Here is a 21,315-nt window from a genome sequence, read left to right on the forward strand (position 1 = left end):
TCTCCTCTGGGCTGAACACCCCCAATTCTTTCAGCCTGTCTTCAGAGGAGAGGTGTTCCAGCCCAGTTATCTTTGTGGCTCTCCTCTGTGCCTGCTCCATCTCCCCTGTGTTGGGAGCCCCAGAGCTGGACACTGTACTCCAGGTGAGGTCTCACCAGAGCTGTGTAGAGTGGCAGAATTACCTCTCTTGATCTGGCCACACTTATTTTGATGCAGCCCAGGACACAATTGGCTTTCTAGGCTGCAAGTGCACATTGCTGGCTTATGTCCAGCTTCTCATCCAGCAGTACCTCCAAGTCAAGAGACCTCCAAGCTCATCCAGCCCAACCTAGCACCCAGCCTTGGACAATCAACCAGACCATGGCACTAAGTGCCCCAGCCAGGCTTGGCTTCAACACCTCCAGGGACAGCAACTCCACCACCTCCCTGGGCAGCCCATTCCAATGCCAATCACTCTCTCTGCCAACAACTTCCTCCTAACATCCAGCCTAGACCTGCCCTGGCACAACTTGACACTCTGTCCCCTTGTTGTGTTGCTGCTTGTCTGGCAGCAGAGCCCAACCCCACCTGGCTACAGCCTCCCCTCAGGGAGTTGTAGACAGCAATGAGGACTGCCCTGAGCTTCCTCTTCTGCAGGCTGCACACCCCCAGCTCCCTCAGCCTCTCCTCACAGGGCTGTGCTCGAGGCCTCTCCCCAGCCTTGCTGCCCTTCTCTGGACACTTTCCAGTACCCCAACATCTCTCTTCAATTCTGCTAACTGGGTGACATGTCCCTAGCCCAAGGGCCCTGCTGGACTTGCTCTCTGGCTCCAAGATAAACATGCTGGGATGAGTTGTCCCCTTGCTGCTCCCTCACCCCACAGGCAGAGGAAGGGGAATCCAGGGTAAGAGGTCTTGCCAGACCTGTCCAGGTTGATCCCTGCTCTCCCTTGCAGACCGCCTACGGACAGAGCCCTTCCAGGAGGAGGCATTTCAGCACAGCTTCATGGTCAAGGTAAGAAGCAATGGAAGTTCTCTTGCCTTTGGTAAAGGGAAGATGAGATGCTGGCAACAGCAGCCCCAGAGCAAGATGTGCCAGGCTGGGTGTCCCCATCTGATAGGGCCAGTTGGATTTATGTGGAGAGTGATTATGCCAAAAGCTCACCCAAGGCCTTTCTCACATCCTTGCACCTGGTCTGCAGGGTGAGAAGAGCTGGGGGCACACCTGATACGGCCAGATGTCAACATGGCACCGTGTCTTGTCGCCCTCTCATCACTGCCTGGCTTCTGGAACTTGCCAAGGGTGTGAGTTGGGCTGGCTGTTCCACGGGAGTGTGTCATCCCTGGGTCATCCTCACCTGCCTCCCACACTTGCTGTGGACCTGAAACTTGCTGTGGCCCTGCTTATGGCAGGCAGGAAGCGAGGGAATGAGTAGAAGCCGTCTGCTCCTTTTGGTCCATCTTCTGCTTTTAAGAGTGGCTTTATTGTGGCTCATCAGGGGGCAAGTGCCTTTCAGCCTGTTACCTGTGCTGTGCCCACCATTCTCCCCTTGGCACACTCAGCTCTAAAGTCAGACACGTGCTGTAGGGAGAGTGGAAGGAGAGAATCATAGGATCAGTCAGGGTTGGAAGGGACCACGAGGATCATGTAGCTCCAACCCCCCTGCCATGGGCAGGGACACCCTACCTTAGATCAGGCTAGCCAGAGTCCCATCCAGGGGCCTCAACCACCTCCCTGGCCAACCCATTCCAGGCTCTCACCACTCTCATGCTGAACAACTTCCTCCTCATGTTCAGCTTGAATCTACCCATCTCCAGCTTTGCTCCATTCCCTCTAGTCCTGTCACTCCTGAGTCTTTCCTATGATCCTTTTTCATTACTTGCAATAATGGCAGAAGCACTAAAATACTTCAAACCAGTGAGGCAAGACCAGAAAGGGTTGATGCAAAAAGGCTTCTGAACGTTCCTGTGCCTGCAGTGAAGGCACAGGCTTGGGGAACAGCGGTGTCTGCTAGCAACCAGAGTGGATTGAAGTGTGCGGGGTGTCAGCTCTAGAGGGGATGTCACTTTGCGAGGCACATGCTGGTGCTCTTGCATAGCCAACAGTAACCCATCTGCAGAGTTTCTGCAAATGAGAGATGATCCCTCATTTATATGTGAGACATTGCAGCCAGCACAGGCAGCTTTCATTTCCCTTGGTTATGATGGATAGAGATGAATTCACTGCTGGACTGCAACGTGGAGGTTGCCTAGGGACCGATGATCATGACCAGATTACATTCACCCTAGGCAAAGAAAGGACATTCCTAAACAGTAATTTATATCCTTCATGCTTTGAAAGGGCTAATTTCCCAAAGCAGGGGGAAAATTATGAGTTAAATCAGCTCTGAGGAAACATTTAGATAGAAAAATGTGAATGAAAATGGTGAGGCTCTTGCAGAAGAATTTCAGAACCACAAAAAGCCACAATTCCACAATCAAGAACGAGGGCAGTGCTGGCTGAGAGCCCGTTCTGGTTCAGCGACAAAGTGAAGGCAGCAATTAGAAATAAAAGAGCAGTTTATAACAAATGGGAGAGTGGGAGCAGATAGCAATCAATATAAATTAGAAATTATGAAGTGTAGAAAATGGGTAACAGAAGCTAAAGACATCAGGGGGAAATCATGGGGAAGGACAGAAGGAAAGGGTTTTGTTCGGTGTGCTGGGAGAAAACCCCAAGCTCCCAGCAGCAGGGTAAGTTTAGTAGTAGGCAGAGGTGGTAAAATGATTGATTCTGAGGCAGACACAGCAGAAGGAGTTGGTGTTCTGGCACTGTTGCTGGGAGGATGCAGGCTGATGTGCTGGGATCAGGGGATGATGAAGGCTTTGTCCAATGGTTGGCTGAACATCATCTGCTAAAGATAGCATCAGGCTTGAAACTCGGAGTCTTCCAAGAGCTGGTAGGGTGTGAGGCACAGGGGAAGGTGCTCAGTGATGCACGTTGGGTGGGAGGGGCATGATGCATCCCTGCACAGGAGCATCTAGTGGGGAGCTCCTCTGGCAGAGACATAAAAGATGGGAGGGAAATCAGTGTGGAATGGCCCGGGAGCACCATCTCGGAGCTGGAGCCCTGGACAGGGAGTGGGAGGGTTTGGGAAATGCTTCCCCTCTGCATCCCCTGGCAGCCAGATCTGAGCACCAGCTGGTGGAGTGGTGCAGTTGTGCATTCAGCCTGCCTGGGGTGAACTGTCCTCTCTGCAGTCAGCCTGCTGCTTTATAAAGCCGCTGCTGATGCTTTTCACCCGCGCACCGCCCCGTGTCAGTCAGCTCTGAGATGCAAGCAGTTGCTGCCTTTGCTGTGAGTGTGGTACCCCATTCTTCCTCCTGGTACCTCCTATATCTTGTGTTAGTGAGGAACACCAAATATGGCTTTGCAGCTCTCCATCACCAAAACTGGCTGCTCGCCCCAGTCTCCTCTCTCTTCCTGCAGCAGAAGTGTGGGACAGGTGATCTGGAGAAAAGGAGGCTCGGGGGTGACCTCATTTGTGTCTGCAGCTACCTGAAGGGAGGCTGTAGCCAGGTGGGGTTGGGCTCTGCTGCCAGGCAAGCAGCAACAGAAGAAGGGGACACAGTCTCAAGCTGTGCCAGGGCAGGTCTAGGCTGGATGTTAGGAGGAAGTTGTTGGCAGAGAGAGTGATTGGCATTGGAATAGGCTGCCCAGGGAGGTGGTGGAGTGGCTGTGCCTGGAGGTGTTGAAGCCAAGCCTGGCTGGGACACTTAGTGCCACGGTCTGGTTGATTAGCTAGGGGTGGGTGCTGGGTTGGACTGGATGAGCTTGGAGCTCTCTTCCAACCTGGTTGATTCTATGCTTCTATGATCTCGTTGTCTCCGGGCAGGTATTTCAGAGCTCCAGGGCAATTTCATGCTCCATTTTCCAGCTCCAGAAAGGAGCTGCATTAGGAGCTGGGGTCCTTTGGGATATACAGCAGGAACCTGGAACGCTGTGACTGACTCCTGTGTCTGGGTTTTCAAAAGACGCCGGACAGTCAGTGCGGAGTCACAGGAATGAATTGAGGGCTGGAGAGAGAGCCTGGCATTGGCAGGCTTGGGAGGGAAGAGTTCCATCTAGCTTATCAGGGAGAAAATTGAGAGGCGCCTTGATTACAGTGCAGGAGGGTCTTTACAAGGGGAAAATGGTGGTTAGTGAAGGGCTCTCTTTAATCTCGTGGAGAGCAGCAGAGCATGAGCCAGGCACCGGGAGTCAGAGCCAGACAATTTCAAGCTAGGATGGAGGCACTTTGGGATTGCTCCTGTGGGTGATTAGCAGCTGAGGCATGCTCCAAGGGCAGTGGTTGATCCTCTATCTCTTGATGTCTCTAAAAGTGGGCTGGGAGCTTGCCTGGAAGAAAACCAAGTTGCTGGGCTTGGTCTTGAGATACGCATAGTTGAACCTCGGTGGGAAGGAGGTCAGGAGAATAGGTCTGGTGTGCCTTCCAATTTCTTCTGTGTAGTGGGGCTTGAACATTGTGGATGTTCGGTGACAGCAAGCACCTCCTGTGTGGAGGGGGTTGTGATGGCGTGGCACAGGGCCGGTGGGATGCAGGGTGCAGCTGCAGATGCTTTACTCACTTTACAAACCTTTGCTGGATCACCCGTGAAGAGGAAAGGACCTGTCAGTCCCCAGGGGCAGAGCCGCAGAGCTTCTCGGCTTAGACGTGTGCTTTCCCTGGGCTCGAGTGCACTTGGCTGCCCAGGGCGTTTTAACTAATCACAGGGAGCTTTCCAGCAGAGCCCTAAGAATATTTATACGTTTAGGAAACGACGCTTTCACACACGCAGGTTTTGGCAAGGGTTCACTGCTGAGCAGCTGCCTGGGCTTGGGCAGAGCTGGAGGGAGAGCGGCAGCCGAGCTGAGGCGAGGGCGGCAGCTGTTATTGGCAAGCCCAGGGGGGTTCACACCGTGCGGGGAAGCAGCGAGTGGCTGGAGAGGGCTCTGCACCTCAGGGCTGCCCCGGCACCCTTCTCAGCAGCCTAGGACCCAGCAGGTCAGGTGTGTTTTGTCCGCAGGTGTCCCTTCGGGTCTCAGAGGTTATCCCATGGGGCAGCGTGGGTTGCTCACCCATGGGTTTTGAGAGTCAACCCGCTGGCATTCGTGGCAGCTGTTGCCAGAGCCCATTGTGCCACTCTGTGAGGGGGGCAGGTTCGGGAGAGCCGTGCCTGTGACCCCTGCCCCCAGGAGGGCAGGAACAGGTACACCGGGGACGGGCTCACCGATAGCATCAGTGCAAATATAGCCCCGCGCTGCAGGATGCTCTGCCCTGCGTATTTTTATCCACCGTGGCGGGTGCCCGGGGGCGGCTGCTCCGCACCTCCGTGAGCCAAACGCGGGACCTCGGCAAACAGGACGCGGCGGGTTCACGGCTCGACCCCGGGGCCCGGTGAGGAGGAGGAGGATGTGCCATCAAAACAAGCAACGGCAGAGAGGAAGATAAACAAACAGGCGGCTTCCAGCCCGACCCCAGCCGAGGGCGAGCAGGAGCCCCGGGGCCAGGGCTGGCGGCGGTGCCGGCAGCGGTGTTGGCTGACGTCAGGGCGCCCGGGGGTCAGCGTCCCTCTTATTGTTCCCCACTGCGGCTGGGACTGCGGCCAGGCGCCCGGCACCCTCCCGCCAGGGGACGTGGGCCAGCGGGGCAGCTGGAGGGCAGCCAGAGTTGCCCACCGGAGCCACTGACCGTCACCACCTTGGGGTCCACCTGGAAGGCAGCCAGGGTTGCCCACCGGAGCCACTGGCCATCAGTACCTTGGAGTCCAGCTGGGCACCTTCCTTCACGCTGCCTGCCTCCCGTACCCCTGCCTCTCCTTTTTAATAGGTGCTGAAAGTAAGCCTCAGGGACTAAAGCTGCTGTGGCCCGGCCACGGTGGGCCATGCCTCTTGCAGGGTGCGGACGGCATCCCTGAAACCCTCGGCAGCTCGCTGCGGCAGGGAGGAAGCTGCCCTTTGGCTCCTTCCACCGAGGGATGTTTTTAATTAGCGCAAGGTATCTGCGGCTTTGCAGCTGCGACAGGGCTGGAGTGGGGCTGGCGGCATGGATGTGGCACGGGCTGCGTGCACGCAGGGTGCACAGCCCCCCCCAGGGTTTTGCGGGCGCTCGGCCGAGCTGGGGCCCCTCGGTATGGGGCTGGGGAAGGAGCCGTCAGCCATGGTGCTGCTGCTAGGAAGGCTGAGCCTTGCAAAAGTTGCAGGATGCTGAGCAGGCTGAGTCAGGGCAGAGATGGCAGCATGGGGCTGGATTATAGAGATGCTCAGGTGAGTGGGGCAAGCACTTCTGTGGAGCCAGACACCTCTGCTGTGCTCACCTAGTGAGACCCATGGGTGCCTATGCTCTATTCTGGATAGAGGTTGCTCAGGTGAGTGGGGCAAACACTTCTGTGGAGCCAGACATCTCTGCTGTGCTCACCTAGTGAGACCCATGGGTGCCTATGCTCTATTCTGGACAGAGGTTGCTTCTGGGGTCTTTAATTCATTGCTGGACAAGCCTCGGTCACCAAATCTCATTGCTACCCTGGGGTCCAGGTTTCACGTTGAAAATGCAGTGGGCTATGGCCAAGCTGGGGGGAATAGGGCACATGCTGCCCTCCCAGCACGCATGTACACAAGGAGCTGCATGCTGCTGCAGTCAGGAGGAGCAGGGGTTCTCTTGTGCTTGCTGGGAGCGTGTGTGCAAGAGCACGAGTGTGCACACAAGCAGGAGTGTCTGTGTCAGCACTGGCAGGTGGAAGGAGCAGATGCCAGCTCTGATGGTATTTGAGGGGGAGCACAGGTGCTCACCACTGTGCAGGGGCTGATGGATGCATGGGCATAGCCTCCCCGTGGTGTTTGCTGTGGAGAGGTGTGGTGGGTGGCATGCAGTGTTCTTTATATGTTTGCTGAGGACCGATCAGGTAAGAGGTACCCGGCCAGGGCACGCTTTCTGGGCCACCACCGGCAGCCACAGGCTGCTTGCACAAGCAGTGAGTCAGTGGAGCTGCACGCTGCTAAAACCAGACTTGGCACATGGCTCCCAGAGCAGCAACCTGCCTGAAATAGTGCCCAGATCTCAGGCAAGGAAGTGCCCCCAGCAGCAGGGCTGGGGCCGGGCTGGCTGTGCTTGTGCCAACCCTTGCAGCTGCTGGAGATGGGGATGTGTGCTGGCAGCAGCAGCTGCTGATCTGAGAACACAGCAGAGATGCTCCTTTTGGGAATGTCAGGGGGAGTCCACAGCCTGATCCCCTGTGACTATGTCTGTGCCTGGCCATAGCTCTGGCACTGGAGGGTGGCACTTGGGCAGATATGGACAGCTGCCTGCTTGGTCTCTGACCTGTTTTAGCCTGGCATCATCTGGTGATCATACCTCTGTCTTTGGGGATAGAGAGATGGACAAGTGCCATCACAGCCACCCTCCCTGGGGCACTGTGTGGTCCTTGGCTCTTCAGTGGCACATGGTCTGGTGCTTACAGGGAACCTTCCTTTCCAGCTGCAGCCTTCCTCACCCTTGCCATACCATACCACATCATGCTATGCCATGCCATGTAAAGCTGTGCCATCCTGTGCCGTGTTGTACCACACTGTGCCACGGCCATGAGCCACTGCAGGCAGGCAGGCAGAGGAGTGTCACACACTGCAGACTCCACTCCTATGGGAGAGGCCCCAGCCCATGCTTGGGCACCAGCTGTGCAGCATTGCCGAGGAGCAGCTCAGCTCAGGAGATGATTGATCTTGTGTCAGCAAGCGGTGGTTTGAGCTAGTGCCAGGCCTCAGCTCAAATGGGATCATTGAAGGGGAAGAGCCCCTTCCCCCTCCGGAAAGCAGAGCACCAATCGCCCCACTGCCATCCTGGCCCCATTCCTGCATCTTGGCCATTATTGGCCCTGTGGCCACAGGCAGCTGCCTGCCCCTAGGGAGCACGGGAGGCAGCAGGGAGTGCACAGGGATCTGGAGCTCCAGTCTTGCTGGGCTGATCTCGCCGGGGCTGTGTTAGGGTTAGAGGAGGGCAAAGGGGGTATGTGGGGATGGCTGCTGGGTGGAAGGTCAGGGGCAAGGGCTCCATCCCAATCACTTGTGCTGGCTGCTCAGTTCAAGGTGTGGCAGTCACTCCTAGAAGCAAAACACCTTTTGGGAAGGAGAACAAGGTGGACTTTGAGGGGACTGTAAAGGCACTGCTCTGTCAGGAAGGGACTTGGTGGCTTCTCCACCCTCAGCTGACAGGGTCTGGACCAGAGCATTGCCATCCTTGCTGGCTCTGCCAGCCACGGGCTGAACAGACGTGCTACCTGCCCTGGGTATGGAGAGAGTTAGGGGAAGGGTCAGGACACACAGGGATGTGTTGGATGAGTGTAGTAGGATATTTTGGACACAGGAGGGGCACAGGGAGTTGGGGAAGGCAGTGCTGGAAGTGCAGGTAGCACTTCTGCTCCGAGAAACAGTGGAAAAAAGCTGCCTGTGAATTCCATGGCTCCCTCAGAGCTGCTCCCTCCCTGTCCCTCAGGTCTCCCTACCCTCTGCCAGTCATGCTAGCCCAGGTAGAGGTGGTATGTAACAGCTGGGCACATCTGGGCAGGCAGCAGCCTCCAGGGAAGGAGCACAGCCTTCAGATTCAGGAGGCTGCTTGCTCCCACTGCGCTCAGAGCTGCGCGTCCCCCGCGTCTGCGCAAGGCAACAGAGCCATTCATGTGTTTCTCTCTCTATTTATACCTCTCCCTTTCCGTATTTAGTGTGTGTGCAGGCAGAGGGGGCAGCCAGCGCCGGGGCCACTGATGTTCTTGGCTCCAGTGCTGGCTGGAATTTCATCCTGGAATGTATCCTGGACCGCTCTGAAAACACGAATAAATCTCTGTGCGTTGTGTGCCTACACAAAGGTATAGACAAACGCACGGGGGGGAGCCGCAGGGGGCATTTGTGAGCTTTGCTGTGGAGAGGAAGGAGCAGTTAGAGGGCTCTCGGTGGAATGAACACCTCTGGGGTGATGAAAAGCTCAACATGAGCCTGCAGTGTGAGTGCAGCCCAGACAGCAACCCTGTGCTGGGCTGCAGCAAGAGCAGTGTGGGCAGCAGGGCAGGGGAGGGGATTCTGCCCCTTGGCTCTGCTCTCCTCAGACTCCACCTGCAGTCCTGGGGGCAGTTCTGGAGCTGCCAATGCAAGCAGGACATGGAACTGTTAGAGACAGTCCAGAGGAGGGACACGAAGATGCTCAGAGGGCTGCAGCAGCTCTGCTCTGAGGACAGGCTGAGAGAGTTGGGGCTCTGCAGCCTGGAGAAGAGAAGGCTTTGAGGAGACTTTGGCATGGCCTTCCAGTATCTGAAGGGGGCTACAGGAAGGCTGGGGAGGGACTATTGACAAGATCTGGTAATGACAGGACAAGGGGGAATGGGTTTGAACTGGCAGAGAGAAGATTTAATCTATATGTTAGGAGGAAGTTCTTTGCAGTGAGGGTGGTGAGACACTGGCACAGGTTGCCCAGGGAGGTTGTGGCTGCTCCCTCTCTGAAGGTGTTCAAGGCCAAGTTGGATGAGGCCTTGAGCAACCTGTTTTAGTAGGAGGTGTCCCTGCCTGTGGCAGGAGGTTGGAACTGACTGATCCTTGAGGTCCCTTCCAACCTAAACCATTCCAGGATTCTAAAGGGATGTAGGGCGCTCTGCTAGCAGCCAAGCACCTTAGGAGACAGGTGGCCCTTCCTTTGTCCTCTGCAGGGAGCTGAAGCCACCCTGTTGGTGGCAGCTCCTTGGAAGGCACTGGGTAGCTGCCTTGCTGAAGATGCTGGGTGTGGCCCCAGTGGGAGCACTCCTGGGGCTCCCAGCACACCTTGGCCAGGGAGTTGGCACCTTATTTAGCTCAGCTTAGCGTCATGCCAACTTCTTGTCTTAGAATCATAGAATCATGGAATCACAGAATCACTCAGGGTGGGAAAGGACCACAAGGAGCAGCCAGTTCCAACCCCCCTGCCATGCTCAGGGACACCCTACCCTAGAGCAGGCTGCACACAGCCTCAGCCAGCCTGGCCTGAAACACCTCCAGCCATGGGGCTTCAACCACCTCCCTGGGCAACCCATTCCAGCCTCTCACCACTCTCCTGCTCAACAACTTCCTCCTCACCTCCACTCTGAATCTCCTCACCTGCAGCTTTGCTCCATTCCCCCTAGTCCTGATATCCTGAAAAGTCCCTCCCCAGCTTTTTTGTAGCCCCCTTCAGACACTGGAAGGCCACCAGCAGGTCACCTGGGAGCCTCCTCTTCTGCAGCCTGCACAGTCCCAACTCTTTCAGCTTGTGCTCATAGGAGAGGTGCTGAAGAAAAAAAAAGAGAGGGATTTTGGACTGCAAATGCCCACGTTTGGTCTCTGGCCAAAGGTGATGTGTTTGTGGGTGGGGGAAATGGGAGCAGATTCCTGCTGTGAGTGCTGCACGTGTGCGTGGGCGTGCAGAGAGGGGAAACACAGCTTGCCTTCTGCAAAAAAAAAGCCCACTTATTTTTACACAGGACTCCAGAAGGGCTGAAGGTGGAAACTTGGCCTGTCAGCAGCTGTCACAGGGGAGCAGGTCCCTGCCTGAGTTTGGGGGGAAACCACAGCTGGGTGTTAATGGGACTGTTAATGAATTAATGTTGGCTGCTGGGGGCCGGGGGGGGGAGCCTGGCTAGGTGGGGCATGCGCACACAGAGCTCTGTCCAGCACATGGGCTCTGGCTCCCAGCTCAGCTGCAGAAAGCCCCAGCTTAGGGAGACCTGTGCTTGGAGAGGTGTGGGTCTCCCCTTCCAGTCAGGTCTTGCTCTCTGGGTTGTGGAAACACTTGGACATGTGGTCGTGTTGTGTGGGAGAGGGTCCTACACCTGAGAGCATGCCTGCAGCCAGCATGAGTGTGGTAGCTTTTGACTGTGGGCATCTGCTGCCTGAGCTGGTGCTAGGGTAGGGTGTCCCTGCCCATGGCAGGGGGGTTGGAGCTAGATGATCCTTGTGGTCCCTTCCAACCCTGACTGATTCTATGATTCTATACTTCTTAATGCTGGATGTCCTCAGCTGCTGAAACCAAATCTTTGCATCAACTTAAAGAAAACAGCAGAAAAGTGAAATCCTCCCCAGGTTTATTTTAGGGTTGAAGAGCTTATGCTGCTCAGTCAGTGCAATGTCTGCAGCAGCACTGGTCTCTGCACAGCACTGCCCATCTGCAACCCTCCTTAGGGTTGTCTGTCTTGCTATCTGCTCAAAAGTGTGGAGGAGCACCCACGTGAAGGCAGTGAGCACAGCCATGACCCATGCTGCAGGCTCGGCACTACTTTTGCAAAGCATTCACACCTGGCTTGCTGGGGACAGTTCTTGAGGAGGAGGATGCTGTGCTAACATACTCACCTGATGCCAGCCTGGTTGGGGTGTGGTAGGGCTGAGGAATAGCCCCAGAAAATGACCGCAGTAGAATGAGAGGGAAAATGCAGAGAGGATCTAAGAAAGAGAAAGAAGATTTAACTCTGTGGACCTCTCCTGCATTTGGCTCCAGGTTCTGTGGGTAAGATCTCAATCGTAGGTGTCCCCTGAGGCTTCACCTTCTGGTGCCAGGCAGCTGTTGAACCAAGAGGAAAAAGTGATAGAGGGGTGGCTGTGCCAAGGGAAGGATGACAGCGTCAAAGAGAAGATGACTGTGCTGAGGAAGGAAAGGCCACACCAAGGAAGGGATGGCCCTGCTAGGGAAGGAAAGACTGTGCTGCAATAAGGATGACCATGGCCAGCATGGGACTGTGAGGGGATAGTTTCCCAAGAGAAGATGCTGTTATGGATGGAGACAGAGCCTCTTTCTCTGCTGGGTGGGAAGCTGGAAGAGCTTGAGCTCTTGGGAGCTCTACTTGCTCCCTGGGGATGCTGTATTTGCACCTGGGCTGTAGATGCTCTGCCAGCTCCAGTGTTTTGTGTCTGTAGGTGGGTGCAGATGGACCCTCTCCTCGGGAAGGAAACCTCGCAGGGCTGTTGGACCCAGTATGTTTCCTGGGACCCTGTGCTGGCCCTTTGTGTTTGTTGTGGAGGCAGTGTCCAAGCTCCAAGTGCGCAGTCAACATCTGCCAACCAGCGCTGAACCCAGCCTGTGGAGTGGAGGACCTGGAGAGGGCAATGCCTGGGCACATCTGACAGCCCTGCTTTTTGCAGGGCTCAGCTCTAGCAACCACCTCCCCATGCTGGAGACAGTCCTTCAGAAGATCACAGAATCATAGAATCAGTCAGGGCTGGAAGGGACCACAAGGATCAGCCAGTTCCAACCCCCTCTGCCATGGGCAGGGACACCCTACCCTGGATCAGGCTGCCCACAGCCTCATCCAGCCTTAAACACGTCCAGGGATGGGGCCTCAACCACCTCCCTGGGCAACCCATTCCAACCTTTCACCTCTCTCATGCTCAACAACTTCCTCCTCATGTCCAGCCTGAACCTACTCACCTCCAGCTTTGCTCCTAAATTCTAGCATGGAGAGGGACTGTGAGGCTCCTCTGTGCCTGGCCACTAGCTCCTGAGGACCAGCTCTGGCTCCACTAGTCCCAGAGACTTTCCCAACCCCATCCCAGACAGATGGATAGCCCAAAACCCACTGGTCCCAGGGGCCCCCAGGCTAGGTCCCTCTGGCTGAATGAGGTGGTGTGCGTGTGCCGAGGCTGTCCCCTCCTGTGACTGTAGAGTACACACAGCTAAATATATGTCTGTGCAGATACAGGAACTCTGAGGGGCTGAGTGATGCTCCCTTTCTATACCTCTTTTCATGGGGAGAGCTAATGAGATTCATGCCATTAAAGAGCTGATGTTTTGTGGGATGGGAGCCTTTTAAACGGGATGTGTCCTGGCTTAGTCATGGCAAATATTTACCAAAAAAGAAAAAAAAAAAAAGGGGGGGGGGGGGAGAGAAAGAAAGAAAAAAAAAAAAAGAGACATGCCATATAAAATTAGAGTTCTGAAAATAGTATTTAGAGCAAGTGAGAGAGAGGAACAGAAAATACAGCCCAGTCTGTTCAAGAGTCAGGGGAAAAAGAGAGAGCGAGTTGGGGGGGAGGGGGGGGAAAGCCAGAGATAAAACGAGAGAAACCTCGGCAGTAAAAACAGCATCTTGGTAAATAGACTCTGAAAAAAAAAAAGGAATTCTGACCTGCTTTATGGCTTCCTTGGCTGCCGTTCAGCTGTGCTGCCCTGGCCGGCGCGGAGGGAAGGTAGCAGGGGCTGGCGTCTGTGTGGATGCTCAAAGCGCTGGGACGCGGCTCCCCCCGCCCGCCCGGAGCAGCCACACGGGGCGTTAAATTTAGCCACATAATGATGGCCCTGAGGAGGCAGCCTTTTGTAGCCACACTGTAATTACTGCCTCGCTTATAAATTTTATTTTTCTTATTATGTTTCCTCCTCCTCTGTTGGGGAAGGGTGGGGGGGGGGGCTGTCACCCACACCCCGTCAAACCCACAGCTCTCCGGGGGTACCATTGTGGGAGCGGAACCGGTCCGTGGGATGGAGGGAAAGGTGAGAATAATTGCTGGAGCACTGTGCCACCTGGTGCTGCTCTCTGCCCCACTACAGGGTTCAGGGCACTGAGCTGACTCTATCGTGGTAGAGTCCTTACAGCCCAAGGTATGGGTGTCTTGGCCCCCCAAGCCTTAGCATCGCCTGCACAGGTTGCCTGGGTGGTGAGCTTGTTCGGGCAGCACCAGCGACTCTCCAGTGGGGATGCAACCCTGTGGCACAGCCAGGCTGGGATGCTGCCAGCTGGGACCCCCACCACATGTAAGGAGCAGCCATCCGGCCTTGCCAAGTGCATCAGCAACTCCAGCCTTGCTCCCTGAAGAGGTGGGGAAGGAGAAAAGGGCGAGGGCTGGCCCTGGCACCCTGCCCCTGCTGGGATGGAGGCAAAGGGGATGGCTTCTCTCTGAGACGGTGCAAGTGGGGGGCAGCTTCAGGCCGAGCAAGAACGTGCCAGAAAAGGTCTCGTTCCCCTCTTGTTTTCCCAAAACAAAGGAAGCAGCCTTGCATTGCTGGAAGTCGCGTGCTCGGGCTGTGCTGCCTTGTTATCATCCGATAACCTGCCGACCCGGGGGCTGCCCTGCTCCTCACCCGGCAGGCCAGCACCACGGGATGCGAACAGCTTCCGCATCAGCTGCCCTTTGCACAGATCCGTTTTCCGTTTCCCGGGCTCGACGGGGCGGGGGGAGTGGGAGGTGTGGAGTGGGACAGTGGTGGTGGCCGCTGCGATGGCCCCCGCCAGCCCCAGGCACACTGTGTGCTGCGTACCATGTGCCCGGTGCAAGACCTGCCCGAGCAGACGGCTCTGGGTCGTGAGGACAGCAGAGATGCAGAGGTGGTGAGTGCCCTGATGTGGCCCAGCACTGCCCTTCTGTGCAGAGCATGGAAGGAGATTTGAGGCTCTGATGTATCTCACTTGGCCTTCCCTATAACTTCCCCAAGAGCACCAAGACCAGGCTGTGCTGTGGAGTGGGGTGGGCAGTGTGTGTGCCTTGGCGTGGCCAAGCACTGCCCTTCTGTGCAGAGCATGGAAGGAGATTTGAGGCTCTGATGTATCTCACTTTGCCTTCCCCAAGACTTCCCCAAGGGCATCACGACCAGGCTGTGCTGTGGAGTGGGGTAGGCAGTGTGTGGTACTAAGGCTGTGGTCCCTTGGAGCACGCAGTGATGAACCCTTGACGTGCTGGTTAAGGCTGTGCAGCACAGATGCTGACTGCTGTCCCTCCTAACTCTGCCTCTTCTCCCAGGTTTGTGCCCTGAGCAGGGTACAGCAGTGCCAAGGTGCCATGGGGGCTTTGGTGAGTTTGGTGGTCAGGGTGGTGTTCATCCATCACTGTGGGGAGGTGTTTGGGAGAATGTCTCCTTGGCACAGCTGTGCACAGGGGACATGTGGGACCACAGCAATCCCACCCAGCTGTGCCCAGGGGAGCTGACTCATCCCAAAGCAGTCCCTTTCTTCTGCCCTGCGCTATAAGGGCTCTGTTCAGCACTACGATGACCCGAGGCAACCTTCATCCCTCGCTCAAGTGCCCGTTTCAGCACAGGTGGGACAATACTAAATCAACTCCTTTAAAGCCTCCCGACCCACAGCCCCATGGACGTGCTGGTCTCCATCCCTCCCTCATCTCCTGCGGGCATGTTGGGGGCTGGCATGCTGGCTGGCCGCCCGGGCATGGGGCTGCCTCGGCTGCCGGCCAGGAGGCTCCTGGCCCATCTGGGTCTGTGCCCTGACACTCCACCCCGCCATGGGGTCTGTGGCTTGTGCTGGGCGCCAGGGATTCAGCACCGAGGTGGTCACGGGAGCCCTTGGGGACAATGGCTACTGTCTTGCCAGTGATGGCTTGGGAGCCCAGGTGTAGGGAGTGCCGGCGACCACGAGACAAAGTGCCCTTTCAGCCCAAGCTCTGGAAAGATGCGTGTGTGTGTGTCTGTCTGTGTGTGTGTGTGTGTGTGCACACATGGATGTTAATGCTCTGTGGCTCGGGGAGAGCAGAGGAGAGTGTGTCTGGCTCCATCCCCACCAGAAGCTGGGAGCCAGCCCTGCACGTGTGCCTCTGTGTGCAGGAGGCTCGTGCGTGTCCGCCTCGGTGTATTTACGTACGTCATGTGTGTGCCTTACTCATCCTGCTGTTTTTCTTTCCTTGTTCTTGGGTCTTTCCCCCACCCCCACCATGGTCTATAATTCTTGTGGCACTTTATTCTTTCTTTTCCCTTTTTGCTTCTGTTGTTTAAATCTCCAGTTTTGGAAGTTGCTGGCTGCTTAGGAAAATAAATGGTATTTTTAGTGCCTGTCTGCTGGGCTGCTGGTCCTGCCTGCCCCTGCTCATTGCTTACTCACTATTTGTTTAAGCTTTTATTTTCCCCTTCGCCTCGTGCTGGGGTGTGGGGGGACAGCCAGCAGAGTGCCTGAGCTGAGTGGCATGGCAGAAGCATGCTGAAGTTGTCAATGAGCGAAAGGCAGCTCCAATCTGGCCTTTATTGAGGTCTGGGCTTGCGTGGTGCTGGAGCAGCCTGCCCTGTAATCAGCCAGCCACCAGAGCTGGCCAGCCTTGTAATAGAGCAGCTCTATATTTATTTGTTCTGTTTATACCTTTCTCTGTAATAAGTTGGGAGCCTTCCCTGCTCCCCCTGTTTCCTTTGGGAAGCTTCTCAAGGCCTCTGAAGAGATCATCCAGTCCTGCTCACAGTGGATGCTCAAGGTCCTGCATCCTGAAGCAGCTCTGGCTACATCTGGGCCATGCTCCTCGTGCTCTGTCTGCCCCATACCACCCTGTGTTCACCATCCTCATCCTCCAGTGCCCCATCCCTCTCCTGTGCTGTGGCCTCTCAGTATCTGAAGGAGGCCTACAAAAAAAGCTGGGGAAGGACTTTTCAGGATATCAGGTAGTGACAAGACTGGGGGGAATGGAGCAAAGCTGGAGGTGGGGAGGTTCAGAGTGGCTGTGAGCAGGAAGTTGCTGAGCATGAGTGGTGAGAGGCTGGAATGGGTTGCCCAGGGAAGTGGTTGAGGCCCCATGGCTGGAGGTGTTTGAGGCCAGGCTGGCTGAGGCTGTGTGCAGCCTGCTCTAGGGTAGGGTGTCCATGCCCATGGCAGGGGGGTTGGAACTGGCTGATCCTTGTGGTCCCTTCCCACCCTGACTGATTCTGTGATTCTATGATGCCTACTCAGAGAGCCCCTGCAGCTCTCCTGGTACCCCACATCCCTGCTGTGGCCCCTTTTCCCCATCCCAGCTGCCCCTAGCACTGGATCTGCCAGCGCCCCCAGCCGCCCCCACCCCTCCCCTCCTCCCCTTCTCTGTCTCAACCTTGGGTCTTTTTAAAATGCCTTGGTTAAAGGGGGCTCAGTCGCCCTTTCCCCGGTGAGGCTGAACACTGACAGCCTGTCTGCCCCCGTGCCTGTAATTAACCTCAATCTCTGGGTGAATACAACAATGTGACTGCACAGAATAGTTCCTGGCGATCCTGACGCCGAGGAGGAGTGTGGCCTCTGAGCAGCCCATTCACGCCTGCCTTTCTATAAATACTTTACTATGTGGCACTAAGAAAACTTCAAGTCCTTTTCCCCCCCTCCCCCCCTTCTTTTTTTTATTAGTGCTACATAATACAGTATTTGTGCAACTTGAAGGTCTCCCCTGTGCCTGCCTGTGACCTTGCACTGCGCTGGCCAAGCACGGGAGCCTGCCACCACGTCTAGAGACCACGGTGCTGGCTCTTGGGCTGCCAGCCTTGCCAAGGGGACACAGGTGGCCTGTGGCACCCTCCAGCCTGGAACTGGGAGGATGCTGCCAAGCCAAATGGTTTACACTCCTAAAATCCTTCCTAGTCGTGTCCCTTCTGGCAGGCAGCATCTCGTGGCTGATATATGACCTGGGGTGCTGGGAGCTGTGGCTGCTGGAGGGAGATGCAGATAGATATTGGGGCAGAAGGAAGGATAAGTCTGGGAGAGCATCCCTACATCCCCATGGCCCTTAGCGTGGCTGCTTCCCATGTCCCAGCCTGGGAGCTCTCTGCCCCAGGCTCCTGGGGAAGTCCCAGGTCAGTTGCTCCTCAGATCCCATCCTGCCCAAACACTGGGAGTGTATATCCTGAGTGCAGTCCCATCCCACCTGCCATTCCCGTGGCTCCCCAGGGCTGTGCCTGCTCTCCCCTCCTCTCCCATCAAGCATGCCAGTGGCATGGCTGGAAGACTGCTCTGGCCTAGCCAGCTCCTTGGAAGATCATAGAATCATTGAATCATTCAGGCTGGAAAAGACCTCTAGGATCATCCAGTCCAACCATCGACCCTGCTGTGTAAAGGTCACCCCTAAACCATATCCCCAAGCACCACATCTAAACGACCTTTAAACACCACCCAGGGCTGATGACTCAACCACCTCCCCGAGCAGCCCATTCCAGTGTCTGACCACTCTTTCTCTGAAACATTTTTTCCTAATGTCCAGTCTAAACCTAGCCTGTTGCACTCTGAGGCCCTTCCTCTTGTTCTATCTCTAATTACTTGTGAGAAGAGACCAGCACCAACCTCTCTACAATGTCCTTTTCAGGTCGTAGAGAGTGATGAGGTCTCCCCTTAGGTCTTCTCTCTGTAACGTTAACCAGTGATGCTTTTTAAAGACCCTGTCAGATTGGGCTGCCCCTTGTCCAGAGGGGCTGGAGCCAGTCAGTGATGTTATCCTCAACCATGAAGTATGCCAGCCCCTCCTTGCCACCTCCTTGCTCCCCCAGCAATAGCTTTTAGCTGGCTTCCAGGCCAACAGACACACATGCCCGGCATGCTGCAGGTGCCACAGTCTCAAAGTGGTCAGCTCCCTGCCTGGCTGGCTCTTGCTCCCTGTGTTTTGAGACAGAGGGGTGGCAGAGAGAGATGGGCTCCCATCCCACTCCCCCTGGATGCCAGAGAAATGGAGCATGGGCTGGTGATGGGCATGCTACCCTGGCTCTGCCAGCTAAAACATGCCTAGTGTGGTCCTGGCAGGGTTGACAGGAGGATATTGCTGCATTTGCATGACTAGGAGTAACATTGGATAAGATTGCATAGTGTTGATGCTCCTAAAAGCCACAGTGGACATTAACATTCATGAGCCCACTTGGTTCATCCATTTTCATTGCATCCCTCGACTGCATGACCCTCGCTTGTTTTTCACCTGCTTGGCAGCATGGTGCCTGGGAAAGTGGTGTTGTACAGAGCTGGAAGTGTCAACTCGCACCAGCCAGGGCTGAGTTAGTGCCAGGGTGGCTGATGCAGCATGACCTGTGGAGATCTGGGGGCAGGCTCTGCCTGGGTGCTAACCTGTTTCGTGGCTGCGCTGTGGAGTTCAGAGCTGAGCAGACCCATGGGTAGCACCTGGGAGCAGGAGCTCTCCAACGTCTCAGCTCTCCTTCACAGCTTGCCACAGTATTCATCCCCTGCATCTCTGCCCCTGCCTGGCACCCTTGCCTTGGTTAGCCATCCCCTAAACCTGTCCCCCAAAAGCTGCGCAGTACCTCTGGAAGCCCTTGGCAGAGTCTGATCCTGGTGATGCAAAGTGCCAGGAAGGTGTCAGGTACCTCCATGTTGTGTCATGATCCATTCCTCACTCCCTGCCTGTCCTTCTGTGGCTGTTTTGCTGCTGCTGTCCCACTGCGTGTACACCTGGCTGCCCTGCTTCTTGGATTTGTGTTGTAGGACAATCAGAACTCCAACCCAGCAGAAGGAAGTTGGAGCCCAAAGGATACAGGCTGGAGGCATTTGCATCCTCATCATCACCACACTAGTGTCAAATGGGTGCTCTGAGTACCAGAGGTGAGGAGGCCAAGGGTCCCTGAGCTGTCCCTGCAGCCTCCACGCAGCGGTATGGGCTGCCATGGCACCCTAGGAGCACCAAAACTTACCCTGCCCCCATCCAGCTTGGGTCTGTGATCTACCCTGGTTGTCACAGGCACAGGTAGAAGGGGACATGGGTGAATGGCAGGCAGCAAGCTCTGCCTGCAGCTGGGCCTAGGCCCTGGTGCCTCCTGGGCAGGGTGTAGCAGCTGGCTCTGTGCTGGTGGGTTTGGGGACATGCCATGCACTTGGCATGTGACAGTGACATGGCCCTTGTTCTGCTGCTGGGTGCCTGGCAGCAGAGCCCAACCCCAACCTGGCTACATCCTCCCTTCAGGTAGCTGCAAACAGCAATGAGCTCTGCCCTGAGCCTCCTCTGCTGCAGGCTGCACACCCCCAGCTCCCTCAGCCTCTCCTCACAGGGCTCTGCTCCAGGCCCCTCCCCAGCCTTGCTGCCCTTCTCTCAACACCTTCCAGCACCTCAACATCTCTCTGCAATTCAGGAGTCCAGAACTGGACACAGCACTAAAGCTGTGGCCTGAGCAATGCTGAGCACAGGGACAGAAGAACCTCCCTTGTCCTGCTGCCCACACTGCTCCTGAGCCAGCCCAGGGTGCCATGTCCTTGCAACCAGCAACAGAAGAAGGGGACACAGTCTCGAGTTGTGCTGGGAGAGATCTAGACTGGATGTTAGGAGGAAGTTGTTGGCAGAGAGAGTGATTGGCATTGGAATGGGCTGCCCAGGGAGGTGGTGGAGTCACTGTCCCTGGAGGTGTTGAAGCCAAGCCTGGCTGGGGCACTGAGTGCCGTGGTCTGGTTGATTGGGCAGGGCTGGGTGAGCCCAGGATTGGACTGGATGATCTTGGAGGTCTCTTCCAACCTGGTTGATTCTGTGATTCTGTGTTTCTGTGATCACTGCCCCTGCAGGGTAGGGCTTGAAGCCCAGCAGGGTAGGTAGAGACCCCCAAGAGCTCCTGTCTCAGGAGTTCTGTGTGTTTGCAGCTGCACACAGGCTTTGCATTTGGTGTGTGCCCTTGAAACAAAATCAGAAGCCACTTGTGCTAGTTGATGCCATCTCCTTGCACTGGTATTTTCCTTTGAGGACAGGGCAGCCTTGAAGTGATGCACAGATTGGTGCATCTCTGTGGCTGTGCTCTGCTGCCTTTGGTTAGTGCCAGCTCTTTTGCCCTGCTGAGGCCAGTGGCTGTTTTCTCACTGCCTTTGCACTTCCCTGTCCTCTCCTCCCTTACTTTAGGCTCTTGGTGGCTCTCAGACATTGATACTGCAGCAGGCTGCTGTTTAGGATGGCAGGGAATGACCTCAAGTTGCACCAGGGGAGGTTTAGATTGGATGTTAGGAAAAATTACTTTCCTGAGAGAGTGGTCAGGTGTTGGAACAGGCTGCCCAGGGGGGCAGTGGAGTCACCATCCCTGGAGATGTTTAGGAAACATGTAAACAGGGCACTTCAAGACATGGTGGGCACAGTGGTGTTAAGTTGTCGCCTGGACTTGATGATATTAAAGGACTTTTCCAACCCTAAGGATTCTATGATTCATCTGCAGTTTGTGCATCTGCCCTCTCCAGCCTCCCACTCATCACTGTGTCTGCTCACCTTCAAAATGCCTCTGGTTCAGGGGTACTGCTGGAATCTCCTCACAGCCAGGTGCCCCTGCCAGCAGTGAGGCTTTGGGGAATCCTGCCAAGGCACACTCAGCCCTGTGCAGGGGTCTGTCCCGTGGGCTGTCTGTTCCTGGGCTGCAGCAGCAGAAGTGTGGACAGCAGGGCCAGGGAGGTGATTCTCCTCCTCTACTCTGCTCTGCTGAGACCCCACCTGGAGTACTGCATCCAGCTCTGGAGCCACTATGACAAGAGGGATGTGGAGATGCTGGAGAGTGTCTAGAGAAGGGTCAAGAGGATGCTCAGAGGCTGCAGCAGCTCTGCTGTGAGCACAGACTGAAAGAGTTGGGGCTGTGCAGTCTGCAGAAGAGGAGGCTCCCAGGTGACCTTCTGGTGGCCTTCCAGGATCTGAAGGGGGCTACAAAAAAGCTGGGG

The 21,315-nt window shown here is 56.0% G+C and overlaps 1 protein-coding gene across 1 annotated transcript in view; it reads left to right on the forward strand.

Annotated features, from left to right (window-relative positions):
- Positions 1-21,315, forward strand: part of NHEJ1 (non-homologous end joining factor 1) — a 54,000-nt gene that overhangs the window by 6,341 nt on the left and 26,344 nt on the right. Inside the window, exon 5 of the mRNA XM_064164813.1 lies at positions 936-994. Within this exon, the coding sequence (XP_064020883.1) occupies positions 936-994 (59 nt within the window). The remainder of the gene's footprint in view (positions 1-935; positions 995-21,315) is intronic.

The sequence above is a fragment of the Pogoniulus pusillus genome, chromosome 2, assembly GCF_015220805.1.
Source record: "Pogoniulus pusillus isolate bPogPus1 chromosome 2, bPogPus1.pri, whole genome shotgun sequence".
NCBI lineage: Eukaryota > Metazoa > Chordata > Aves > Piciformes > Lybiidae > Pogoniulus > Pogoniulus pusillus.